This window comes from Orbicella franksi, chromosome 6 (assembly GCF_964199315.1).
Source record: "Orbicella franksi chromosome 6, jaOrbFran1.1, whole genome shotgun sequence".
Classification (NCBI taxonomy): Eukaryota; Metazoa; Cnidaria; class Anthozoa; order Scleractinia; family Merulinidae; genus Orbicella; species Orbicella franksi.
In genome coordinates, this window is record NC_138150.1 from 4282308 (window position 1) to 4300528 (window position 18221).

The 18221-nt window shown below is 38.9% G+C and overlaps 1 protein-coding gene across 1 annotated transcript; it reads left to right on the forward strand.

The window, feature by feature from the left end:
- Window positions 1-10688, forward strand: LOC145489140 (rho guanine nucleotide exchange factor 39-like). The gene is made up of 14 exons (XM_081468053.1): window positions 1-1369; window positions 3048-3223; window positions 3354-3569; window positions 4755-4873; window positions 5527-5597; window positions 6163-6294; window positions 6376-6410; window positions 6848-6942; window positions 7372-7480; window positions 7598-7686; window positions 7765-7897; window positions 8357-8785; window positions 9061-9155; window positions 9360-10688. The coding sequence occupies exons 1-14, from the start codon at window positions 1327-1329 to the stop codon at window positions 9460-9462; spliced, it is 1845 nt and encodes a 614-aa protein (XP_081324179.1). The 5' UTR covers window positions 1-1326; the 3' UTR covers window positions 9463-10688.
- Window positions 10689-18221: the final 7533 nt, after the last annotated feature.

Consider the following 18221-nt stretch of genomic DNA (forward strand, 5'->3'; position numbering starts at 1 on the left):
GAGCGCAAGCACAGACGCAAGCAATAGGGATGACCTAAGTGAAAACGAAATTCGACGTAAACACAAACACAAGCAAAATCATCCGAACCTTCCAAACTGTTTAGGCGCGAGGTAATCTGGATCCAGTGTTTTCATTGGCCAAACTTAACCACGTGTGGTAAATATCTTCGAGCTTGTGTTATGCCTGAGTAGTATTTCGTTTTCACTTGCAGTGCAAACGCAATCATAAGCGCAAGCACAAGAAAAAGGACAAATTTGCACCTTGTGCTTATGCCTGCGTCAAGGCCGTTTTCACGGTGAAATAAGAATTATTGCGTTTGCGCTTGTACTTGCGTCGCTAGTGAAATCCAGGCTTAAATGACCTAGGACCTTGGTTTGGAATCCAGAGCATTGAAAAACTGTTTTCCAGAGTAAAAGATTCGTGTGATAACTAAGAAATGGTCATGGAGCTAAATTATACATCGTTATGGGATTTGCCATTTTTTAAACACAAATCTCATGTATACTGTGATCAAGAAATAAAACTATTAAAAGGACAGAAAATTAGCCTTTTGATTTATGCCCTCGTTCCAGATTCTCTGTAAACGGACACCTTAACGCAGTCTCCTTTACCACCAATTTGACCTAGTGGAAAACCTTAACCCGTTGTAGTGCAGGAAGGGAACAACGGAAAATAATTTTATTTTTTGTTGCTCCGTCCCGCTATATCACTCCTTCTCCAGGCTCCCTTTTGATTGAACAAGTCGGTAGGAAAGAGAGGTCAAGGAGTCGGTAGAAAAAAGATTGCTAGTTCGAAGTTAAGGCCACCCTGATAGGCCACTTGCAAACTTTTTAGAAATACCGCGACCGCTTACCCCACCCCCTTTTAGCAATATTCTCAATCTCTTTGGGGTTCACCAGCGTATCAAAACTAATCTTTACGGCAGATAAAAGACACAGGACAACCAAGGTGGAGCATAAGTAATAGCATATAATAAAATACGATTAGAGAACTTCAGGGCCCTCCCATCCATCTTTATTCCAAAATGCGGCTAAACTCCGGTACGCCCGCTACACCTGGAAACTGGGTAAGAGTCTAGCGAGTAATCGCGTTTCTTGGTCAGCGGAGTAATTGTAGTACCCAGGTCACCACGCGAATAAACAGAGGGTGGGAAGTTTGAACGTTAAAATATTCGTTGTTTCCTCTTGAAATCTTCACAGTTTGTGGTTTCTGAAACTTCGTTTGGTCGTGGGAAAGGTGCAAGAACTTGACTTTGCCAACGTCTTTTGTAGTTGTCGTTCCTAACTGTTGATCAGGTGCGTTTTAAAGGAGTGATTGCACAAGTCATGGCTTCGGTTAACGGGAGCGCGAGTCCGTTTCGTCCAAAGTGTGAGTATGAAAGTTAATGTTTCGATTTTTCATCATGTGTTCGTTTTTCCACGATAAAGCGAAAATGAGTTCAGGAAGCGCACTTCAGGAAGTATCTTGTTACGAGTAAATCATAACGTAACATGGCAAGCCTGAAGAAGAGATGTTAAGCTGGAACAATCAAACCGAATTACGGTCATTTCACTCCATGGTTAGATCGCTCTTCGCAGGCGGAATTCGCTACTTCAGCTTACCGAGTTTGGCTTGGCAGTGGATGAAAGAACTAGGAATAATCAAAATGAGCGTTGGAGCGAACTGAATTCGAGCGATCTATCTAAGTCATCTAACCATGGAGCGAAGTGACCATCAAAACAACAAAGTCATGCCTTAGTTGTGAGCAATGCTTACATCCAATAGATCAATTTCAGTGTTCAATTTCGAGTTCAGTTTTATTTACGCTTATTTCAGTTCAGTTACAAAAGCAGTTCCGTCAATTCACGGAAATACAACATCGGAGGGAAAAACAAACCCAAACTTGCATTAAACTAAAGGAGCTATTCTACAACACCGGGTCACATATTAACAAATCTCTCGACGCTTCTAAGAACGAGCATAAAGAAACATAAGGAACCATTCAAATGAGTGCAATGAGATGCAAATGAGTTGCCGCTATTCTACAATCTAGCCAAGCTATAAAGCCAAAGGAACAAAAGCGTTTGAGTTGACCATTACCACAGTAAGTTAACTTATTGATGAGGATGGTTTTCACCGAACCCAAAAGCTAAAAAAGTTCAACACCCTACTTCGTTTGGATAAGTACATTTGTAGGCATGAGGTCCATTTGATTTTAAATCCACTGTGCCACCCCTTCTCTTTTTACCCGTGAACAAGATATTCTGACAGGGGTTCAAAAGTATTTTCTGATGGGGTGAGCTGCAACATCTTGTCACTTGATGCGTTAGCTTTCTGAGAGGATAAAATTGTAGGTTTTGGATTGCAATTGTTTGGAGTGTCTACTAAACAATGTAATCAGGTGATTACTCACCCTTGAACCTATTGTCTTACTGCTAATTAGTATATTTTTACTAGTGTTTTATCAAGAATGCCATTCTTTTATTGGCTATGCTGCTCACTACCTGTTCTTTTGTAGATAGTGAGTAGCCTAGCAGTGTGCAGTTTTTAACAAAATTTTGGCCATTTGTGTTTTTGGGATTGTCTGTGAAGAGGTCTGGATTTAGATAAAGACAAAGTTATGAACAACTAGTAGATTTATACTAAAACAAGCATTGGCTCTCAATTTCTGTGCGTGATAGTTGACTTGGGCTGCACCCTCATCAACTATCATTCAACAGAAATTGAGGGCAAATAATCTAATTGTTGAATAGTTTAATTTATGCTAATATAATCCCACAATGTAGATCTTTTGAATTCAGGGTGAATCCTATCAATTCTACAAGTTACAAGATGACAGCTGCAGGGCTGTCAATAAGGGTCATAACCCATAACACCTGTTACAGCTGAGTATGTTTGATGGACCCTTGATGTTACATGCATGGGTGAACTGGCCTGTAGTTGATACAATTCACCCATAAAGTGACAAGTTTGCTACGGGTGTGAAGATCAAGGCTACAAGTGAATTAAAACTTAATGACAGCCCTCACAGCTATCAAGGTTTAACTGACATTTTTTCCCCAAACAGTTCACAATGCTAAGAAGTTCCTGTCTCTACAATTGTCGCAAACAAGTCAGGCCATTTCTGCAGAGTTCAACCACATGCTTCGCAGCCAAACCGTAGCCAGAAAAAGAAGAAAGGTTATCAATGAGATTTTTGCAACAGAAAGGACTTACCAAGATCATTTGAATGCTATAACATCAGTGAGTGAGATTTTATAAAATCATTGTTTCATGCATTTCACATTAGTATGAAATAACCCTATGTTGTTTTTTTTAAATGAAAGCATTGTGGTTTAATGCTATCTCTGGTATTATTAATTCTAACTTTCAGCAATTTCTTGCACCATTGCAAGTTGCGTGCATTCTGCCACAAAATGCACTGAACACCATCTTCTCCAATGTGGAGGCAATTCAAGCAGTCAACAGAGAACTCTTGAGTCATATGGAGACTTTAGGCCTCGGTGATGCCTTCTTAGCCATGGCACCATTCATCAAGCTTTACAGTACTTATGCTAACAACTTTGCTAAAGCACAGGCTGCCTTACAGGTAAAAATATATTTGGCAGTTAAGGTAATTCCTCTGAAATAAAAGTGACAATAGATTTTTGTTCAAACTTTGTCCACTGAATATTTGTCATATGATAACTTCAATTTTGAAATAAAAAAGGGGGGTGCCCATGCTCATTAAGGAGCAGTGAGGCATTGAAAATGCCCCATTTTGGCATTATTTAATACTTATTATAAGAACGCATTCCCAGTAATTGAAAAATCTTTGTGAGCCCAGACTCATAAGAACACACATTGAACTACACAGTCAATACATTGTGTCGGACACAAATAAACATTTTAAGTTTGATTCACACGGAAAGCTAAATCCTTGATTAAAACTTTGAACCAAATTTCTTGATGTGATTACCAAACTGCAAAATAGAAAGGACCACAGTGTATCTGCTATTTTTCTTGTTTATTCAATTTTCAGCAGTAGAAATTAGATCAGTCTTTTCTCACGCAAAGCTTAGGATTAGTTGATTACAGTGACTGGAAAAAAAAAATTGGGGTGCCCGTGCTCGTTGGTGAGCTAGAGCCATTTTTCAACTGACAGAGCTCAATATCAAGGCAAATCCGTCATGTTTTCAATGTGCGCATGCATGAGCACGCACTAATGACGCCATAAATTATGCGTAGTAAGGATGCGTGATGTAAATGTGAGGAATGACCTTAAGTGAATACATGACTGTATGGAAAAGAACATTTGAAAATTAAGTTTACATGTATAAGTAGTTGGCAGTAAAAATGTATTAATTTTACCCTTGTGTGTTATCAATACATGTAATTTTATTATGGATGTAAGCCTGAAATGTCAGTCGTTTGCCCCTCACACATCAAACCATACACGAATGTAGGGCCTGAGAGAGAGCTAATGTTAAGGAGTCATGTGACATTTGTTTTCTGGTTCGTGATGCCCATGAAAATAGCCTTGAATAGAGAAAAAAATTATCACAGAGGTGGTATCATTCCATTTTACAGTGTATACCTGTAGTAAGAATAAAGACTGGAACAATTTACAGTGTAGCAACTTAAAGCAAATTTAAATTGAAAGTTGCAAGTTGCTCAAAAGAACATCTTCTTTGTGCAGCTTCTTTTATCTGAGGTCAAAAGATTTCCTCATGGAATGATAACACTTTGATGTACTATGTATCAGCTTGATCTTCCATGTGTTATGTTTTTTCAGGAGTGGGAAAAGAAGAGTGTCGAGTTTGCAACTTTCAAGAAAGCTCAAGAAATGCATGCTGAATGTAAAGGATTAAATCTAGGTGCACTGCTGATTACGCCAGTGCAACGAGTTCCCAGGTAATTTTTTTTATATTTATTCACTCAATATAACAGTGAACTGGACTTTTTTAAAAATTAATAGTCATTGCTAAAATTTTCTGTGATATCAGTGATATACTGTACTCTTGGTCAATACTCGACCAACATCGCGATTGACACTTGATCAACATCTTGATTGACACTTGGTCAACACTTGACCAACACTCGATTAACACTCGATGGCGTGTCTGCGAAAATTAGTTTACTCTCTACTGTTGATTAAGATGTCAATCAAGAGTTGACTGAGTATCAATCAAGATGTCAAACAAGTATCAATCAAGGGTCGATGAAGGGTATCGATCAACACACGACCTCGGATGTCTTAAGTACAGATGATCCTAAAATTTGGATGCCCCTCAATACAGGTATTGCAACCCCCACTGCGTGAGTGAAGTCTCTTGCCTGAGGACACAACCTACAGTAGTAGTCTGGCTTAGTTTTGAACTTAGATCTCTAGATTCACTGTGAAACACACAAACCATTTTCCCTCTGCCAGTGCCCTGTAGAATCTTGGGTTAAGAGATGCGCTGTCGTACATATAGTCTGTGGGTAAGAACAGTTGTACCACTGACAATACATGTAAGTAAGAAACTGCATTGTAACCTATGAGTTATTTTATTTCTTTTTGCTAGGTATAAGTTGTTACTTGAGAGTCTCTTAAACAAGACACCTAAAGATCATTCTGATTTTGAAAAGTTGCAAGGTATGATCTCTACAGGAACAGGGTTACATTACAAAGTGCTGAATACATGTAGGTCAATATATTACTAAGGTACCGTTTTAGTCTCTAAAGAACCTGTTAAGCTGAGTCGGCAAGCAAGTGTACACTCAGCATAATCTATCAACTTGGAGATGATATTAACCGCTGTAGTGAGTTTGTGGAGGCGAGGTGGCCTCATGGTTAGTTCGCTTGCCTCTGGGTTGAGCGGTCCGGGTTTGAGCCCTGGGCGGGGACATTGTGTTGTGTTCTTGGGCAAGACACTTTACTCTCATAGTGCCCCTCTCTCCACCCAGGTGTACAAATTGGTACCGGCAAATATAATGCTAAGGGCTAACCCTGTGACGGACTAGCGTTCATCCAGGGGGGAGTAGAAATAATCTTAGTCGCTTCATACTACAGAAACCAGGAGAAGCTCCAGCCTGATAGGTCACTTGATGGGCTGTACTGAGTTTATGAAACTGACATTTTGATCGTTTGACCTACGTCAGAGCGCTTTTCCCTGTGTGCATGTCCTAATCAACAATACTCTTTTTTGTTTTTGTTTCAGACGCCACAGTAGAAATCAACAAAGTTGCACATCACATCAATGAAAATATTCGTCAGCGAGAGAACTTTCAGAAAATGTTGTCCATTCAGAATTCACTCACAGGCGAAGGAGCTCCCAAAATTCTTGCTCCAGGTAAAACAAGAATAATAACTTTTGTTCTTTGCAAAACTTAAGTTTCACGTTGCAATTGTTTCATTTCTTTATTTGCTTTAGGACGGCTTTTTATCAAAGAAGGTCCACTTTTGAAGGTCAGTATGGTTATTTTAAATACGATTGAAAAATGACGGCAAAGCGTTGAAAAGTACGGTTATAGACCTACCGAGGCTGCTCGAGAAATACGATTTCTCAACACAGGCCGTAGGGTTATATGGAAAGGTGCGGCAATTTTCCCAAAGTTAACCGCTGAATTAAATACTTATTATACATTAAACATACTAGATAAAAAAATTGTTTCACAATTACTCTCTCGAAGTCAAAATTCGATCTGTAACTCCTGCGTGAATTTTGAAACTGCGGACACTGTTGAATTCATGAACCGTATTTTCTAAAATTACATGCGTGCTCCTACACTGTAGTTTGAAACAAACCAATGTTTAATTTCTTTTTGACATTAGCAATTCAGATTATAGTACCGGTGTTGTTTCTAGTTTAATAAAGACACGTGTTTTGGTCAACACTTTTACAGGTTTGTAGCCGAGGATCACAGGAAAGGATGTTCTTTTTGTTCTCGGATATTCTTCTTTACGCCAAGAAAGGTGGCTCACTGGACAAAGAACAGAGGTAACGAATGCCCAAGTTGAGGGAAAGAAAGGCATTTTACGGTCTCGAAACTATTCATCCTTCTCGTGCAATTCCAACATACCGCGTGGTTTATCATCCTATAAACCATAACCGAAGTCTATTGCTTAATTATTTTACTGTTCTGAAACACCTGCAGCAAAGTTAGTTTGCAACTCCCGAAGGAAACAAAGTTCAAAATTGAAACAACTGGAAAAAAAATCGCAAATTTCACTTTGTTTTCATTGAAATTACAAAACAAAACAAACTGCATCTCAGTAAAGAAGCGCTCAATAGCTTTCAATTAAATTGTCACATGCTAGGGTTTTATTCTGACTTAAACTTTTACTTTAAAATAATTAGCGCGCTACGCAAGGATTGGCTCAGCCGGTGGCATGTTTAACAAGTTTGTCACGTGTGTGTTATTCGCAGCTCGTACTTATGCCGTCGCGTTTTGCCACTGATCGACTGCGAGTTGGAACAGGTTTTGGGCGGTTTAACCGAAAATGAAGACAATTCTGGCGCGGGAGCTCTGTTCAAGGTAAGCCTGCTTGGAAATCGTGGACAGCGAGATATACACGTACATGCATCAAACTGTTTTTTCTTGTTTTTCTCTTTGTGAGTTCAACATTTCTGATCTCTCTTTTTTAAACGTCAGGTAACTTGTAAAGACAAATCACTGCTTTTGTACTCTAAGTCAAGGACGGAAGCGCTGACCTGGTTCAAATGCATACGGGACGCCATAAGGTAGGAACTGGACTTCACAATAAGTTCTCAAAGTGAATATCAGAAAAAACGTCCGTTATCTTTATGTTCCTTTGGCAGTGATCTCAAAAGCTGCAGAGCGTCTTTAAGAAAACCAAACGGAGATGAAAGTGATCTGCCAAAGCGAGCAACGCCCTTAACGAGGTCTGTTGCTAGGAAAGCAGCTCGTCTGGGATTAAGCATCATTAGACAGGTTAGTAACAAGAGAGAATAAATGATAACAGAATTAATTTCTGATCCCTCTGAAGTTATTTTTAGAACATTCCCGGTTTCGGAAATCCCTGGAACGTGTAGAGATAGCCAATCATATGACGCGGATTTTGCTCGCGTGAACAGCCCAAGCGGCTTTGCACGCATTTTCATTCTCGTTGAAAAGAAAAGTGTACGCAATGCACGAGGTAACATCCGCGGGAGGACCGGGTACCACGTCTAAAAATAACTTGTATGCCTGTATGGGGATAAACTCTCTCTCACCCTTCATCTACTCTTTGTTAGCAATGATGTGAGCGTGTTTTTTCGACCTTGCGATCTAGTACAGCAACTGAGCGATACGTAGGCATAGCAAAATTTCCGTAATGGCTAAATAGCTAAATAACCGTTTCTCATTATGAAGAGTGATTTGACAGCTGGTTTCCTTTCATTTGTTTCACAGGATTCGGCTGTAGAATGTTCCAGTCCAGCGGTCTGCATCAAAGACAGTCTTTATCCCTTGAGAAAAGAACTGCTTAACAAACAAACTCCAGCACAGTCGACAAAACCCGGAGGCTCGAAGACCCGAAGACCCGACGACCAAAACCTGAAGACACGGAAAACACTCAAGACCGGAACGACGCCCAGTATCGCACCCATGACACGGGCTAGGAGCCGCGAAACAGTGATTAATTCTCCGTGGATTAAGAGTGATGTTCCAACATTTTCTGATGAAATGAAGCTAGAAAAGGGTTGTGGGAGTTCAATGCAAGAAACAGAAGGGGCGAAGGTAAACGAAGAAACGCAAAAATTGGAGGAACCTGGACAAAGTTGTGTAAAGACCCGCGCTCAGAAAAGGAAATTGTCCTTCAAGGAGAATTTTGAAGTCGAGGTTAGTTCCTTTGTGCTGAAGTAAGGTCTTCTTTCTCTCAGTTTCGTGACAGAGATCTCTGTTGTCTTGAATTGCTGAATGATGAACTTGTCATAGAATAAATTCGTTATTCCTCGTCTTGTGATATCTTTGTGTAGGATATTACTTTTTATGGCTAAATGTTGGTAACATTTTTATTGAGCTGGGCTTTTAAAATTTCTATTCTGTTTCATATCTACGTGTACATTCTGCAAAACCACTGCAACATTTCTGATAAAATTGCATTCATTTTTAAGCTCTTTTCTCCTCGCGAAGTGGCTGGGAAACGTTGTTTCAGACCAAAACTACCGGAAGTCTCCTGCGTCCAAGCAGTCGGGTCTCCTGTTAACAGGTGAGGATTTTTCTTCTTAAATTGTTGCATAATTATATAAACTTTTAATTTAGAGAATCAACGTTTTGTAAACCAAACAAACAAACAAACAAACAAACAAAGCAAATAAGCAAACAGAGAACCAAACAAGTATAACGGTCTTGTGGTAAACATAGAAATCAATGGCTAAAATGTTGCAAACTAAGTGTTTTAATCTCCTTTCAGTCCCTATGAACAAACGAAGTGCACACCAGCCAAACTGAGAACAACCAAGTATGTTATAGAAGACGAGGATCTTGTGCAGTCCACGACTTGTGTGGTCATGTGAAACAAGCTTACATGAAGAAGTTAAAGAAAACTTCGCGTGTCTTACCACGATGTTCCACGTGATGTTGTAAAGACAAGATTGTAGATGTTGCACTCAGAGGGTTTTCCGTAGCTTTGAAGTTACAACAAGGATGTACTTTCTCGATTAATGACACCGGTTTCATCCCGGGCGTTTATTCGAGGACAAGAGTTTACTTAAATCTGACTTCTATTATACAACTTATAGTCATCAATTGTTTGATGTGATTAGTTTAAAGGAGCCACGTCACGGTTTGCGTATCTTGAAACGTTTAGGCTGAATTATTCAAGTTCGTCGTTTTTAATCCGTGTCCATCTTCTCTATCCTTAACCATCCTTGTTCCTAAATGGTTTATTATTATCTCTTTGTCTTTTTTCTATCTTAGTAAGTGACTAGTTTCAGATTTCCTTCAATTTTGAAGGTAATTTTCTACTCGGCTAAAGCAACTCAAAAATACCGTGAACCATTTCAGTATGTTTCGCTCATTCGGACTGAGCTAGTCTACATTCCATCGCGAAGACTTTAGACGAACGTAATAGACGTCGATTTCAGATACCCCCTCTCCTCCTCCGCGTAGTGTTAAATCGGGAAAATACGTCAATTATTTTCAAAAGAGTAGTCCAAGAGATAGGTCTAGAGAGGGGTGGGTAGGGAGGGTGCTGTCAGTAGAGAGAAAGTAGAAACAAGTGTTATCTTGTTTCTTGTATGACTAGACCTTTATGATTGTAAATATTTAGCACTGATCTAGCCAGTCGTTGCATAGAATCGTTTTATTACAGTTTTGCATTAGGCAGGGGTTCGAAGAATATCCAGGCAGCGTTGTGCCATAGAATAAAGAGAAATCCTGCAAATAGCCTTCAAATATATTCACATGTAACTTGCTTCAATATTTTGCAATCAGGAAATAGCCGATCGTGTACTGGAGAATTTGTGCTCTTAACAATGGCAAATATTTGCTGTATTTTTTAAGCCCTACATGTAGTAAGAGTTAGGGTTGGCCGGGACGTGGGAGAGATAGTGAGAGCTAGACTACGAAATCTTTTGCTGATCAAGTTCTCCTTACCTAACGCAATTGATCGTAGATTATTTAAGCACAAAGGTTTGTCCATGAGCTTTGTAGTGTTCTCTACAAGCTACAATTGAGTATGATGTTTGTGAGAGCTTCTCGAGATTGCACCAATAAAATATATTTTTTAATATAAAAAGCATTTGTTTTGTTGCACTGCTGTTCATTTGAAGTACAGTTCGCATAAACTACTTATGGCTACGACAACATGCAGCCATTCCCTGCATGAACTTATGCAGAAAGATATGTTTGAAGCAAAATTGTTGGTAGTTTATACTGGTAGCTGGTAGTTATTCTTTTCCCTTGGAAAGAAAATCTTGTCTCCTTTTCTCTTTCTAGAAGTGGAGCGTAATCTTCACTTAATGACTCCCAGCCCCTCTAAATTGACACCCCGTCCTCCTCTTTATGACATTTTTGCCATTCGCCCTTCCAAGTTGAAAAAAGCTTGGAACGAGACTCGTTCCCATGGCCTTTGCTCTGACTGGCCTTCTGATGTCTTGGGATGATTCGTGAGTGGATTAGACACGAATGTGTTTTTTCTACCCGGGATGCCAACTCTGTGAAAATAGCACAGTTGAAAAGGCGAACCACTCCGGCGCTTCTCTTCAAGCACTACATATTTATTTCTGAAGATCTTCGTCGAGCGGAAACACTTATATTTCTCATTACTAAGGTAAACAGTATATCGTTCATGTGCTTTGTATCCCAGTCGTTGAGCTCAGCTGCGGCTGTTTGTCTGTGTTTACAAACCGGCACATTGGGACTTTCTCCGCACGCAATTTTGGCGGTACTGTTTCAAGAAAAAAAAAAATAGTATATCAAGTTCGGTCGCAATTACGTTTGTCGACAGAAGACTTTTTTTCGTTCTCGCGCAGTTGTATAGAGAAGGATGCAATGTGAACTCGCGGGTAAAACTCATTCAGCTTTGTATTAGAAAAAGAAAATTCAAGTGAACACTAAGCGAAGAATAACTTTAAGCTCGGCAGGAAGGATTCTCTGTCGTTGTAACAAGGAGCTGATTTTGTAAATAGAATTGAGAAGGTTTAAAACTTATTTTGAAGGGCAGAGTTGCTTGACATCTGGCGGTTACAGTCTTGAAATTAAAATTCACAATGTATATTTCTTTCGATATCAATGATCGGTAAAGCTTAAGAAACTCGATCTCTCTGGAAGATTACGTTTTTGTTCATTTATATTCAACCGCCCACCTTCAGAATAGCGAGCGATTAGGAGGCCAACAGAATTTCCGTCGAAAAGAACGAAGGAGAAATGGGCAAAAAACTTCAAGGTCTTTCAATTGATTAATTCCGTCGTTTATGTTACGAAAAACACAATTATACTCGATTATTCATGTGAGTTACAGTAATCACCTGTCTGAAAACTAACTCGCCACAGAGAATTAGTCGCCGGTAAAGTCATACTAAACAAAAATTTACAGTCGACATTAAAATGGAAAAGGCCACGCAGTTAAAGAAATTCGAATATTTAACAATTGGCAACGCAGAGCGCAAAATGAATGTAATTCTGATTACATTTACTAATCAGTGCACTGTCTCTTTATATTTAACGGATTACTTTTCTGACCAATGAGTGTTTTCTAGTGTTTACAAAATACGACAAGTTAATTATGCCGGACCGAAAAAGATTACAACTCAGGGGCAAAAACTATGATTATTTCGAACATTGAAGCAACTGTCCGAAGGTATTGTTTAAAAAAAATGCTCATTGTTTCAAACTACCTTGAAACAATAGGGACCAAAAGGAGAAAGATTCGTTTGTGTTATGGAAGCGGTTTTTCGGATACAACTGTGTTTTCCTTTCAGGATGCAAGTGCTAATGAGCTTCAACGGGCGCGCAGAAATTTATGGGAACAACATTAGTGTGGGCGATCAAGAGAATGTAAAACATGCAAGAATGCGACGGTGTTCATGCGCTTTTCATAAAGTAACGTTTCGAAACGTTTTTTTCTCGCTTCAAACTCTTAGAGGGGTCGCAAAAAAAAAGCACTTGCAGTAACATTTTACAAAAACAAGAGAAGATATCGCAGTAACCCGCAAACAACATGAGATAATCATAGTGGGTTGCTTTACAAAATAATGTAAAAAAACTCACCTATATTATAACAACCCACCGCAATGCCGCAGAGTCGCATGAGGACATTGTCCAGGGGTGGGGGGCTGACATGCCAGAAACAAATCTTTTTTGTTTTGTTTTTTGAGTGACGAGATCTCGAAGATCTCGAGCGAAAAGGGAGATTATTTCTCCCTTTCCCCCATGTAGCGGATTTCAAGTATTTTTTTTCTGCGCCCACGGTAGGTCGTGTTTTCATTATTTCTCCCTCGAAATGTTTGTTTCTAGTATGTGCTATTTTTGTCCTTTATATCTTTTTTTCTTCGACAAATAGATAGAAATCTTCACGCTTTTTAAAAAACCATCGAGACAAAAATAGCACGGAACAAAGTGTATTTATTCTACAGCAAAAGTCAGTTCGAAATCTCGGCCGGGTTGTTCGAAAGCCGGTTAACGCTAACCTAGGATTAAAAGTTAACCGAACTATTAATTTTTCTTGTATAAAAATATCTTTTACTGCTCACGTTTTATGTAGTTTGAGCTTAGCCAAACTCAAAAATGAAGGACAAACATTATAAGCGGAAGACCACACCGAAAAGTTACAAAACTGAAATCAAAATGCTTGCTAATCCTGGGTTAGCTTAATCGGGCTTTGAACAACCCGGCCCTGGTGTCAAATCTGGTGTCTAGCCCTTTTCGTGGTTACCTTTGCTCATTTGCATTACAATAAAATCTAGCATGTATGTGAGGCAATTTCGAGCTATTTTGTAGTTTTTGCCCGAAATTGCCTCGCATCCACGTTGGATTACATTGTAATGCAAATGAGAAAAATTAACCGTGAAAAGGGCTATTGTAACATCAGAAGTAATAATAACAGACTGCAATCTAAATAAAGATTGTCCTGCCGTGAGAAATTTGCAGTCAAATTTTTGCCTAATCAAAACTTAATTTTTGTCATATCTTCAAATGCATGTGGATTGAAATTCCTGAACTCAAAAGCAGCTACTTTTTCACGTACAGCATGACTATGGAACCCTGAAAAAAAAACACAAGAACACGGCAAATGAACAAATGTCATGTACTATTCAATAAGTATTCATAGGAGTCTTGTAGGCCTGTAATCTCCATCCACTAAATTAGAGACCAAATTAAAGTTTTAAGTCGAAGTCAGTTTCCCATCGATCGTGTACTCGTCTGGTCGTTCGTTCGTTCGTTTGTTTGTACGTTTGAGCGTTTCTTTGTTCGTTCGTTCGTTCGTTCGTTTGTTCGTTTGTTCGTTTGTTCGTTTGTTCGTTCGTTCGTTCGTTCGTTCGTTCGTTCGTTCGTTCGTTCGTTCGTTTGTTCGTTCGTGTACTCGTTCGTTCGTTCACTCGCCTATTCGCTCGTTCAAACTCGGTCAGTCCGTGGTTCATCTGAAGTTTCTCTCATTCATTCGTGCTTTCATTTATGAGTTCTTTGTCATACGGCGGCTGTTTCATCACCTTAATTTGTTTTAATTTCTATTGTCTTCAATTTGTCTTCAATTTTTTTGTCTTTTGAATTTCAATCTCAATGAGCTTTCCTTCAACATTATTTCCCATCATCTGCACCGCAACAGCAAAAAAGCTCGCAAGTAAACGTCAACCTTGTTACATTCGCAAGTTGTTAACTTGAGGTGGTTATCAGCTCTCATTGAAAGCAAAATTTCACACGAGAGCCAGGTAAATAAATAGGATATGAATCGCGAAATACAGACTTCTATACTTCTTATTAACGTACAGAAAGCCTTTGGTTGCAGTTTAAGATTTTAATAAATGACAACAACTATTTTTTTAATGCCATATCGCATGCATTGCGGAATTTAAAATCAAAAAAATAATTCTCCCCTCTCAAGGCATTGAGATTTTGTTTCTTTAAGGGAAAAAAATTCTCAAGTAAATATTTGTAAGTGGTTTATTTATTAAGTCTTTTTCGTTGTCTTTTTTCTGATGCAAAAACTCCGCAGTTAGGTCTTAATTATTCAAGTTCTTTGTTTTTCCACAAACGCGTGTTTGATCTTCATTGTTTTCCACGTCAAAGCATCAGAAAAGCACAAACATCAATTCCAAGCTTTTTTCTCAGCATGTAAATCGCGTCAATCTACTGTCTATAAGAACACCTTATCTTGATGCATTTGGCAAGTTTCAATTACTAATACGAGCGTACAGATCCGGCCTTGTTTCTCTAGCAATTCATGGAATCCGCTCCTGTGTACATTTAATCTTACACAGAACAACGGAAAAAAAATTATTTTTATTGCAGCAGATTGTGTATCATTTTTAGTCAGATTTCCGCGACTGGCGAAAAACGTAAGTATGCAAAGCTTATATGCATTTTCTATAAATGCTTTTAATACTCGTGAAACCAATATATTCGAAGAGATTTCCGTATACGTAGCCAACAAAAAAGATATATGTTTATAGTTTTCTCCAACCAGCTGAGCACTACATATTTCATGTGTTTCTTTTGCCCTTCGTGGGTCCAATTCCGTTCTCTGCAACGTGGCGTTTGTCATAAAAACTCGTTTACTGGTATATGCCATTGCAAATTTACTCTTAGCAGAGTCGACTGTGCCTTTTATATTTTTATTTTGACAAGATTAAGCTTGACAGACATCGTAAAACAGGCTGACTTTTCAGATTGCTTCTGATTTCTTTTTTTATATTTATTTGATAGGAGAGTGCGATTACAATGGTATAGCTAAAGAAACATTATCTGAAAGAAGAAAATTGTATCTAGACATTACTTTGCTTCAAAACACCGAATCAATGTTTACAATGCTTCGTCCATTTCTCCTTGACAATATTTATTTCTGTGAAGTTGTTTAATGAAAGCCATAAAAAAGAAGCATCGCTTTATTATATAAACTGAATGGGATAAGGCAATAATTCATATATTTGTAATATAGCCTTCGGTGCAAGTAGTTTTGAGAGGATATCCATCGAATTCGAAGCTGTCGGATTTTGTGCGCCCTCAAGCTGCGAACGTGCCCACGCACAACGTGCAATGGACAACGCGAGGAAATATTGATTCATATCCCTCCTTAATACACACTGATCTGCGCGCGGAAGCTTTCTGTTCCGGCTCATAGAAAAGAGATATCATTGATACGCAAAACCTTTGAAATAATATTACAAGGTGCTGTGCTGTTTTGTGTTTTAGGATCAGCTGAAAGGCTACAGTCAAAAGATCGAAAAGATTTGTTAAATTCGTTCCGCTTTGCGGCTTAGACCGCCTCGTGAATTCTCTTGGCTTACCCACTGGATACAAGTTATTCTGAAGGTAATTTCTTCCCATGTTGTTTGAACCTTATTCTAGACGACCGTGAATGTATATACCTTGAACAAGAACGGACAACACAGCAATTCAGCATAAACTAGGTAGGTATTAGTGTCAATAAATGTAACGAATTCCAAAGTATACTTCAAAGGAGCTCATTCACGGTATTTTGAGTTATTTTTGTTCAGGTAAAATATTACCCTTAAATCAAAGAAAACGTGAAAATAGTAGTTTACAAAGATAGAAAAACACCAAAAAGATAATAATAAAACATAAAGGAACAAGGATGGTTAAGGATGAAGAGGATTAACACGGATTTTAAACGACAAACTCAAAAAATCTTGGCAAAACTTTACACTGAGATGCGCAAACTGTGACGTAGTTCCTATAATTGATGCTAAGAACTTTATCCCATTCGATGCAGCAATTTGGCTAAAATTGCTTCGATTGAGCTCATTCCGTGAGCCTTTTTACATCTTGTGGTCTGCACGGAAAGATTTTCGTTTTTGCTGTCTTTCAACATCACTGATTATTTATTCCAAGGGCACCCCAAAAATTTACACGTTGTTTTATGTGCCATAAGTTTCGTTGTTCAGCGAACATCCTGTGGGGATATAAAACCGTTGACGCCACACTTTTATTGAACTTAATTTAAAAAAATGATTTGCAAAATTTCTAGTTTTTATTTTATTTTAATTTGATTTTGCTTTAGGTTATGGAGAGCAACAGTGAGCACTGATTGGGGCAGAAGATCTTGTCGCCGACAATATAATTACAGTACATTCTTCAAACTTCAGTGGCTGCAATTTAAACTATGGTAAGTTCCCATCCTGTAAAAGCGCGTCCTTGTTCGATTTTGTACACAGACATCTCTCAGGGCTCAATCTTAAACTTTTTGGTGACATTGCATTTCTGTTTCGCTTGAAATCGGGTGAAAATCAAATTTAACCGTTTGTTGGCCAGGAAGTAACAACAAGCGTCCGGATACATTGCTTATACAAGCACTTTAGCCAAAACTGCTTACTCATCCTCGAATATGTGTGTAACTTACCAAGACTTCCTGTTGCTTTTCTCTCATAATATGTTATGTAGAAGTTTTTTAAACTTGCAAATGCTAGATATAGATATATTTTGGCTCGCAAACTCCAAAAACCACTGGCATTTTGCGAGTTTGCGAGTTTGCGAGTGTAACGTTCGAAGCGCCCTGTCGATGGAGGAAAAAGGGTTTGTGCACGGTAATGTACACTCCTTTCTGACGTGTAACCCAGATGGGGGTTGGTGGGGGTTCTCCCGTATATTTCGCATAGCTGTGTGCCGCGAAAGTTCACAAACCCTGACCCTAATTAAGGATGAAGCAAATGAAAATTGATACCCTATCAAAGCCCAAAACTCGAAAAATGACACTCTATTCAAGGGAAAAGCAAAATCTAAGAATGGCACGAACGGGTCAACCTTATTTCGTTTCTGTAATATTGAAAGTAACTTAGATTGATCAGTTTTGACAGATTATTTGTTTTTCGGTTGGCCGGGCATTTACAAACGCACTGCAGTTTTAGCTGATACAATTTAGGTACTCTATCTAAGGATCACATTGGGAACACAATGCCAACAGGGACAAAACTCCGATCGGATCGGAGGAACCTCAAAAACCATGCCCTATCCCGCGGCACATATCTATATAGCCCATGTATAGGACTAACTCCATCCCCCCCCCCCCGGGAAGTGGAAGTTCGATCCCATTTTCGTCCTCAGTCGTGTTTCGATAACTTGACACTGATAAAATTACACAGTACAGGTAATCGAAATGCAAGTTTAGTTCGTATTCGTGATTTACTTTTATGAAATAACTGAGCTACTACTCGCGCTCTCATTGGTAGATAGGTGTGTTTACATGAGAGTATGTAAACACGGTTGTGTCGTTTCGGATAATGGAGTTGATTTTAAGTGTTTTTTTTCTTTACTGATATCAGGCCTGAAAGAAGAATTTACATTATCGATAAACTCTATCACAATCGATATCTTGAGATAACAGCAACCACTTTGTGTTCAGACCAAAACTTTTTTGACTTCGAGCTTTTTATAGAGTACAAAAATAGTGTGCGCGAGAATCACATGATCAATCTCGAAGGTCACGCGAACGATCGCGAAGGTCACGCGATGCGAGTGTGGGAAGGTCACGCGATCCATGATCCAGGTGTGGGAAGGTCTTTGAACTGGTCGCATGTCATGGCATCAGTACCGATCTCTTGTCAAAACAGAGATGGAAGACAAAGTAGCCTATAAGCAGTCATAGCTGATGAATAATAAG

Coding starts and splice junctions, on each gene's coding strand:
- LOC145489140 (XM_081468053.1), top strand. CDS start 1,327: ATGGCTTCGGTTAACGGGAGCGCGAGTCCGTTTCGTCCAAAGT. Junction 3,224..3,353: donor ATTTGAATGCTATAACATCA/GTGAGTGAGATT, acceptor TCTAACTTTCAG/CAATTTCTTGCACCATTGCA. Junction 6,943..7,371: donor TCACTGGACAAAGAACAGAG/GTAACGAATGCC, acceptor TGTTATTCGCAG/CTCGTACTTATGCCGTCGCG.